The sequence below is a fragment of the Rhododendron vialii genome, chromosome 2a (genome assembly GCF_030253575.1).
Source record: "Rhododendron vialii isolate Sample 1 chromosome 2a, ASM3025357v1".
NCBI lineage: Eukaryota > Viridiplantae > Streptophyta > Magnoliopsida > Ericales > Ericaceae > Rhododendron > Rhododendron vialii.
Window position 1 is genome coordinate 36570872 of NC_080558.1, and position 8716 is coordinate 36579587.

The 8716-nt window shown below is 36.5% G+C and overlaps 1 protein-coding gene across 1 annotated transcript; it reads right to left on the reverse strand.

Moving 5' to 3' along the window:
• Nucleotides 1-398: 398 nt before the first annotated feature.
• Nucleotides 399-3795, reverse strand: LOC131316731 (SKP1-like protein 1). Its single transcript, XM_058346159.1, has 2 exons — nucleotides 3445-3795; nucleotides 399-746 (listed from the first exon to the last, which is right to left on the reverse strand). The coding sequence occupies exons 1-2, from the start codon at nucleotides 3754-3756 to the stop codon at nucleotides 576-578; spliced, it is 483 nt and encodes a 160-aa protein (XP_058202142.1). The 5' UTR covers nucleotides 3757-3795; the 3' UTR covers nucleotides 399-575.
• Between the last annotated feature and the right edge of the window lie 4921 nt (nucleotides 3796-8716).

The following is an 8716-nucleotide window of genomic DNA, read 5'->3' on the forward strand; positions in this document are numbered from 1 at the left end:
AGGGATCAAAAGTTTGCTCTAAGTTTGATGATTTTTTGATGGGTAATGTTCATAACCCATTGGGCATTTAAGTTGACCCAAATGAGACCCAATTAAGACCCAATAATAAATGGGTTTGATTGGTTTGAACCCATTCTATCCCAACTAATAAATGGGTTGGGTTGGATCTATTTTTTAATAGATGGGTTTGGGTTTCTTAAAGGGTATGAGTTCAATTTGTCACACCCCTACAGTTCCACTGTACCTAGTTATTCTATGCAAACCATGAATTTGCCTACTTCTGTTTATGATAAGCTTGATAGACTAAATTTAACAAACAATAGTAGGGGCATCATGCACAAATGTACGTCTACAATCTTAATCTATTAGTCTGATTACACTACCAAATACTTTCAAGATGCATAATTTATATTTTATACATTCACCAAACACTTTTATAGATTTGATTACGAGTTTCCCAGAATTCCAGAATCTAGAATCAGCCAAAATACAGTAATTAGCACCAAACACCCGCTATGTATTAAGCCTAACAAGGTGGTAATTGACTAAAAAAGTGACGGCTCATCTTGGATCTGTCATTCGAAGGCCCACCTGTTCTCCCTGCGGACCTCCTCCTCCTCCTCTGGGGTAAATTCTCCAACGTTGAACGTTTTCCTGATTTCCTCAGGAGTTTTTCCCTTAATCATGTCTCTAACGGTCTGGCAGGTCAGGTCCAACAAGCCCTTCATTTCCAGATAGTTTGCCGCCTGAGGAAAAAGAATATTCAAGATTAGTAAACAGGACTTTAATTACATCCTTGAGAATATTCAGAACAAACTAGCTGGTCGGAAATCTAATACCTTGATGCTTGCTGGTAGGAACACCTTAGTTCAATCTGTTACTTCCACTGTACCTAGTTATTCTATGCAAACCATGAATTTGCCTACTGTTTATGATAAGCTTGACAGACTGAATAGAAATTTTTGTGGGGAGATACTCAAAAAAAAAAAAAAAAAATCCATCTTGTGAACTGGCATCAGGTTTGTAAGAGCAAGGACTGTGGAGGTTTAGCCCTTAAAAAACCAAAACCCAGAACCTGGCTCTCCTCTCCAAATTGAGCTGGAAAGTTGCCACGCAAGAGGATAGCCTATGGGTTACAATCCTAAGGGATAAATACCTAAGGAATTGCAACATAACCTCTTGGCCAAGAAAGAGGAAAGCCTCCCATGTTTGGAGGAACATTTTAGACACTAAACATATCCTGGACAAAGGCCTTAAATGGACTATAGAAGATGGCAAATCTGTGGACATTTGGAAGACTTGGTGGTGTGGTAATTCCCCTATAGCTATCTCTTATCTGGGAAACCATACCACCTCCAACCAAAGAGTTGAGGACCTCATTGTTGATGGGAGATGGGTACCGGATTCAATTTTCCACATTGTGGACAATAACACTCTTGCTTCCATTCGTGGGATACCTCTAGCATCTTATTCCCAAACTCCTGATCACTTAACTTGGGTGGGATCACCAAGTGGAAACTTCACAGTAGCTGCTGCTTATGATCTGATCAAAAAAGAAAACACAGATTTAAAGGGTTGGAAATGGTTTTGGAAACTTAAACTTCCTGCTAAAATTAAACCTTTCATATGGCTTATCCTCCATAAAAAAAATTCCAACCAATCAACTCTGTGCCAAGAGAGGGATTGCAATATTGGATCTATTTCCACGATGTAACCTTTATCCTGAAGATCTGAAACACATTTTTAGGGAGTGTGACAAAGCTAAAGAGCTCTGGACTCACATTCCCTTTGGCCATCTAATGAGAAGAGATTCTGAAGACCACATGGGGGAGTGGACTTTCAGAAATCTAAAATCTAACAAAACTATTGGAAATGGAGCTATGTTGCCTGGGCACACTATTTTTGCCATTACACTTTGGCAAATATGGAAAGATCAAAAAAAAAAAAAAAAAGTTTTGATAATTTTGAATATATCATTTCCATCAGTGCCGAGTTAGTTAGCTCCTATGCCCTTGAAATCGTGGAAGCCTTCAGATCCCCTCTCATTAATAACTCACCAGTTCCCCGAGTCACTAATTGGATTCCTCTTTCCACAGGAAATGTTAAGTTGGACACAGATGACTGGTGGTACGAGACTAATGGCAAAGGAGGCTTTGGTGGGATATTCTGAGATCAGAAAGGAGACTGGATACTGGGCTACTACGGAAAACTCGACTGTGATTCAAGCCTAGAAGCGGAGATATGGGGCATCTACAGAGGTTTGACCATCATCCTAGAGAAAGGCCTAACCAACATCAGAACTGAATCAGACTCTCTTATTGCGGTTAGTATGATCAATGAAGGGAATCCAGACAATCACCCGCAAAGTGTCATCATCAATGAAGCCCATGTGCTCCTGAACCGAACAGGAACAACCTTGACTCACATCTACCATAATGCAAATCAGTGTGCGGATAACCTCGCCCGTTTGGGTGCTGAGCAGAATGAAAACCTTGTGGTTGCGGTGGATATCCCTATTTCTGTTGGGGAATATCTCATTAGGGACAGCCTAAACATTAGGCAGTTGCTGGACTAAGTTTAGTTTGTAGGGAGTCTGTACTATTGTAACCCTGATAGTACTTTATATACTTAATGTACTGAACTTATGTTATGAATTTCCGATTTACCAAAAAAAAAAAAAAAACACCCCACGTTGACCCCAGTTTCCTTTCTAGGTTCCCTTTCTCAGTTTCCCTCTGCATTTGTGCTCTTACTTTTTCATTCGATGGTGTTGAATTGCTCACCCAGGTCTTCTTCTCTGTGTGTGTGTGTGTTCTGTAGTCATATGATTTTGGGTTTTTGTTTTTGCTTATTACCATTGCAAAAAAAAATCATCATGCTGAGTACGTTTAATGTTATAGGAATGCTCCACAACACTTCCTACATGCGTTGTATAGTGTTTCTCAAACATGGAGGAAATGTTAATGGATCTACTTGACTTGCTTTAGAGAAAGAAAAAAAAACCTTGATTGGTGTGATAATAGTTTTGTTGTTATTTGTGCTAATCTAGAGCCAGCTCTGACTTTTTGGATGCTTAAAGCGAAAACCAAAAGGAGGGCCGTTTCGAAATCTTAATGAACAAAATGTAAGCAGGTAAATTACCCTTCCAAGAACAAATACTAGTATTCATCCATAAGAAATAACCCTAAAACAATAACCAAACATTCCACGATATCTAGAGGTACTAAAATACGAGTGGCCCTTAAAATTTGCATTTTTTGGGGCCTAAATCGACCACAACACAGGCTCTAGCTCTGGGTCAGCTTTGTGCGTATCTTAATAAAAATCGACTTGCACACGCAGATCGATTTTTAAGACGAAATAATGTAAGGCAACCGAACCCTACGTGTGTGTATATATAAGTACGAAGAAAAGGCTGCAGAAGGGTTTAATTATCTATCATACCAGGACCAAGTCAAATAGAATGGCCTGATCAACCTTCACGAACTGAGCATCGAAATTCTTGAGTTGATCGACAGCAGCACGATCATTGGAATCAGGAGCCGCCGATTTGGCGTGCTTCTCGCAGTACTCGATCACCTTGGACAGAACACAGCTCGTGACATTCGCAAGCGGAAAAACCCCGTCGGCACAATCGTTCTCGATCCTCTGCCTGATCACCCCCGACTGGATTGCTACGGCCTCGTCGACCTCGAAGGTCTCGCCGTCCGAGCTCCTTAGGATGATTTTTTTCTTCGACGAAGAAGACGACGACATTGCTTCGTTGCTAAGTACTTCAAATTCCAAAGTAAACCATATTGGAGTACTATATATATATGGCGCTATATATATGATAACTAGTCCGTTCCCTTAAGCGATCCCGCAAGAGTTTACCGTGCCGGACTCCTATTTTCCGATCGAATTGGGAAGATCAGAGCCGCTCAAAGTGATCAGAACGTGATTTTAAGGGTACCGGCGAGAAATCAGCAAAAAAAATGATCGGGAAGGGCTTGATCCGAGCAGTTTTTATTGAACGGTTCAGTAAAAAATTGCTCGGATCAAGCCCTTCCCGATCATTTTTTTTGCTAATTCATCGCGGGTACCTTTAAAATCACGTTCTGAACACATTGAGCGGTTCGGATCGTCACAATTCGATCGGGAAAGGGGAGGTCCGCACGGTAAACTAGTAAGGGATCTCTCATTGGATCCGTGGTGATATGATAACTTTAAAATAATGCCACCGACACATTACTTTGGTGCCATGGACAACTTTTGTGCCCCTCCAAGAAGGTTCCTCGCTCTCCCCCTTGTAATTTTTGTCTCTTCTAAGTGAGTGTTTCGGGTAATGAAAAATTTGTAGATTTAATGAAAAATTTGTAAATTTTTAGTTGTAGTTGAAAAGTTGTTAGGTATTTTCTGTAGTGAAAAAGTTGTTGAAAAATATCAAGTTATTTTCGATAGTGAAAAAGTTTTTGCTGGGTACGTGAGTGAAAAAGTTATTGAGTTGGTATAATTTTTTTCGTTAGTGGAAATCAGTTGGTAAAATTCTTTGTTAGTGAAAACGAGATGGTAAAATGAGTTAAGTTTTTTTATATTTTTTGTTAGTGAAAATGGGGCTTAGAATCTCTCTTACCGAACATTAACCATGACCGGAATTATCATCGGATGTCGATTACAGGAACTTCAGAACTGACACAGACTTTTTCTGTGGAGCTTTAAATAGTGTTGAGCTTTAAATAGTGTTGGCGCACAGTTAGACTATGGTGTTTCAACTTTGTTAAGGTCGTCTCGAATATAATGGTTGATCAATAATGTATTTACGAAAATAATTTTGTTTATTTGTATTAGGGGTGTACACGGTTCGGATTGGTCTGGTTCTCTAGAAAATTGAAAACTAGAACCTAATCAATATGTGCATGGAATCTAACCAAAACCAAACTGCAAGACCGGTCCGATTTCGGTTCTATCCAATAAGCATCCAAACACTTATTTACAAAATATGAACTTATAAAATTAAAGAAATAAGAAGATAATTTGTGAGATAAGAAATGAATGAAGAAATAAAAACTTTCCTAATAAATGAAATTTCATCTCTAAATAAATTAAGTTTAGTAAGACAAAGATTAACCTATCAAATTCAAATACATATTTAATTCCACACACATATGTATATTTATATTTATCTTAGTTTTAAACGGTCCGGTTTGATTCTAACCACGGTTCATTAATTGAGAACCAGTAACCAAACCAAAATTAACTGTTCTTATTTTTTTGGAACCATAATCCGACCGTAGAATTGCAGAATCAGACCAAATAGAATAGGAGTGGTGCTATTTGCACCGACAGGTTCCCTACCGACGGCCGTGCGCGGCCGTCTCCGGCCACCGGACGGCCGATCCGAGTCGTCCAAAAATTTTTTTAAAAAAAACCGAGGGGTCTATCACGGGAATCAACGACATCCGATATGTGTAGGGTGCTTGATCTAAACATCCTATTTTTCGTGTATATTTTTTTTTTTTAAATTTTTGGACGGCTCGGATCGGCCGTCCAGTGGCCGGAGATGGCCGCGCGCGGCCGTCGGTACATTTCCCTACATTTTGGTCGGTACATATAGGATTTCTGATAGAATAGTTCAGTCCAGATCGGACCGATTTTACGGTTCAGGCGATTTTCTTGAATACTCCTAATTTGTACCATTCAAAAAGATCTTATTGAGACCTATCAAATAAGATCTTTGCACAAAAAATTAATATTCAATAATGCCATCATTTTTAAGTTTGAAAATTACAAATAAAAATACTTATTTTTTAACTTTTAAAAAGGCTAAGAGCATCCACAATGGAATAATCAAAAGTTGCTACATCATCTTTTGGTTATCCATTTAAGGGATTGCTAAGGTTAGTAATGTAGGGGTCCATACAATCAAAATTAAATAACCAAAACTTGCCATATCACCTTTTTAACTTATAGAAATCTAGAAAATTGACATAGAAAACAATTTTTTAAAAATAGTTTTCAAATTAATAAAAATAGGTTATTAGAAAAGAGAAAATAGTTTTTTGAAAACTTTGATTAAAAAAAAAGATTTTTCTGGAAAAATTTAAAAAAAAAACAGTTTTTGAATAGAAAAAGTTTTTTTTTCAAAGAACAGCTTTTGGAAAAAAAATTAATAAAAAAATTGTTTTGAAACAAAATTGTTTAAATTTTTTTTGGGAAAAACAATTTTAATAAAAAAAAACGTGTAAAAAACTGTTTTTGCAAAAAAATAAAAACTGTTTTTAAAAGTATTTTTGTTGTAAACATATTGGAAATTGAAGAAAGAAGGTTTTTGTGTAATGATGGTGTACTAGATTCAGAAAATATGAAGATAATTAAATTTGATTATTGACAAAAGGTTGATAGTTTTGATTATCCAATAGCCAAAATTTGATGAGTTGCTAAGATGTTTGTAAGTTTGGTTATTCCAATGTGAGCTCTTTTTGAACAAATGTTGCTAACCTTGTAAACTTTTTTGTTTTGATTATACCACTGTGGATGTTCTAAGAGCATACACAATGTAATAATCAAAATTAAAAGATTGTTAAAGTTAGCAATGTGTGCTTAAAAAAATTATCACATTGTAATAATCAAAGTTAGCAACATCCTAACCAATAATCAAATTTGGGCATTTGAATAATCAAAAGTAACAATGTGGGACTTCACATTGCTAACTTTAGCAATCCTCTAAATGAATAATCAAAAGCTGGCGTGGCAAGTTTTGATTATTCAATTTTGATTATTACATTGCAGATGCTCTAAGCAGAACGCAACCTAAGAGCATCCACAATATAATAATCAAAATCAAAAAATTGCTAAAGTTAGCAATGTGTGCTCAAAAAAGTACTCATATTGTAATAACCAAACTTAGCAACATCTTAGCAAATCATCAAATTTTGGCTTTTGAATAATCAAAAGTAGCAGCATCTTCTCAATCAAGTACACTCATCATGGGAGAGTAACACTCACTCTCCACAAAGCAAATGCTTTATTGGTAGGTGAAACTCACTCTCCACTTTCACAAGTGGTTGTGTATTTAACAATATTGATCACGTCATGAATCTTAAAAAATGCTCTCCACTTTCACTTATTTTACTAGAATGTCATTCAATGTAGACCATTAAATTGAGAAAAAAAACTAACTGTTAGATTTAAATTTTTGCCAACCCATTTTGATTATGGGAAAAAGTAAATAATGTGGAACTTAATATTGCTAACTTTAACAATCTCTAAATGAATAATCAAAAGATGATGTGATAACTTTTGATTATCCAATTTTGATTATTACATTGTGGATGTTCTAAGATTGTAATGCCTAAAACTCACGATAATAAAACATTTCCTCAAAAAGGATTTATCTAATTTTAAAAAAATAACTTAATTAAGGTTGGATAACAAAAGAGGGTATGTCTTCCAAGACCCAAGCTTTCAAGTATAATCTCACTCCCACACTGAGCACGCTCCTACAAATTCACCCGGGCGGTGGCTGAGCAATTGCAAATTTCCAATCAATTAATTATTTTGGGGTTTGTCTATTAGTTTAGATTTAAATTAAAGATAGTAGGTGTAATTGTAACGCCCCGATATTTTAAACGAATATCGGCAGCATTAGCATTTATTTTGCGAAAAAGGTTTCTTCATTCACCAAAAATCCATGATAAATTAAGCACAAATTATAAAAAATAGAGGTTTAACTATTACAACCCCTGAATAAATTAACTAAATCAAATACATTAAATCTAACGAATTGAACCAACATCTTCAGAGCGACTCTAGTCTTGATACAAATCCCCAATCATACTCGGTCTCTGTCCCTAGTATTCCTCCTGAGTCAAACTACTCCACCATTGGGTCTTGCACCCTCTAGCAAATTGGTCGCCGAAGCAACCGATTTACTAAGATACAAACGTATCCGTGAGTGATAAATCATTCAGTAGAATAATCCGACCCATTTATCTCCTTACTTTACAGCTAGCAAGTAAGCAATATAATTTTGATACGAAAACAGTACAGATAAATAACATGTACTTTTTTTCTTACTATCCTTTAACCTGTTGTGTAATCTAAGATCTTTTCCTCCCCAATCGCTAGCCAATATCATGTCCCATGAGATCACTCCCTTTTGTTTGTCGTGATTTCAAATCATCCACAAACAAAGGGGTAGCTTATCATGCAATGATATGACTAGGGTTCACCTAAACATTCACCACTGGGCCCCTGTTAGCACCCATCGCAAATCATATCTCAAAATCACCACCCTGTTAGCACCCATATCAAAGATCAGGCCACTGTAAGCATCCATAACAAAGACCAGGCCCCTGTTAGCACCTGTCTCAAATCACATCACTGGGCCCCTGTTAGCACCTATCTCAAAACAATCACCACTCGACATCCGCCTGCAGGCAACCTCTATTCCTAAAACTTTCCAATTTATCTTTTACCTAATAACATCGAGGTGATTTCTAGCGTATACCAACCCATGTCTCTAAGTCCGATCTAACACGTAAGATCATGAATCGAACAATAATCAATAAGATGCGAATATTGAAATAACAACAGCATAATATTGAACAGTAAATCACATAACATTTTATGAATAGGTCGTTGCCCTTAATCTTGTATAAAAACAATTATTAAGTTTTACGAGTTTGATTAAAAATAAAATAAGGCAATTATAATATTAATTATAAAGTTGCGGAAA

Coding starts and splice junctions, on each gene's coding strand:
- LOC131316731 (XM_058346159.1), bottom strand. CDS start 3,756: ATGTCGTCGTCTTCTTCGTCGAAGAAAAAAATCATCCTAAGGAGCTCG. Junction 747..3,444: donor TTCTATTTGACTTGGTCCTG/GTATGATAGATA, acceptor CTTTTTCCTCAG/GCGGCAAACTATCTGGAAAT.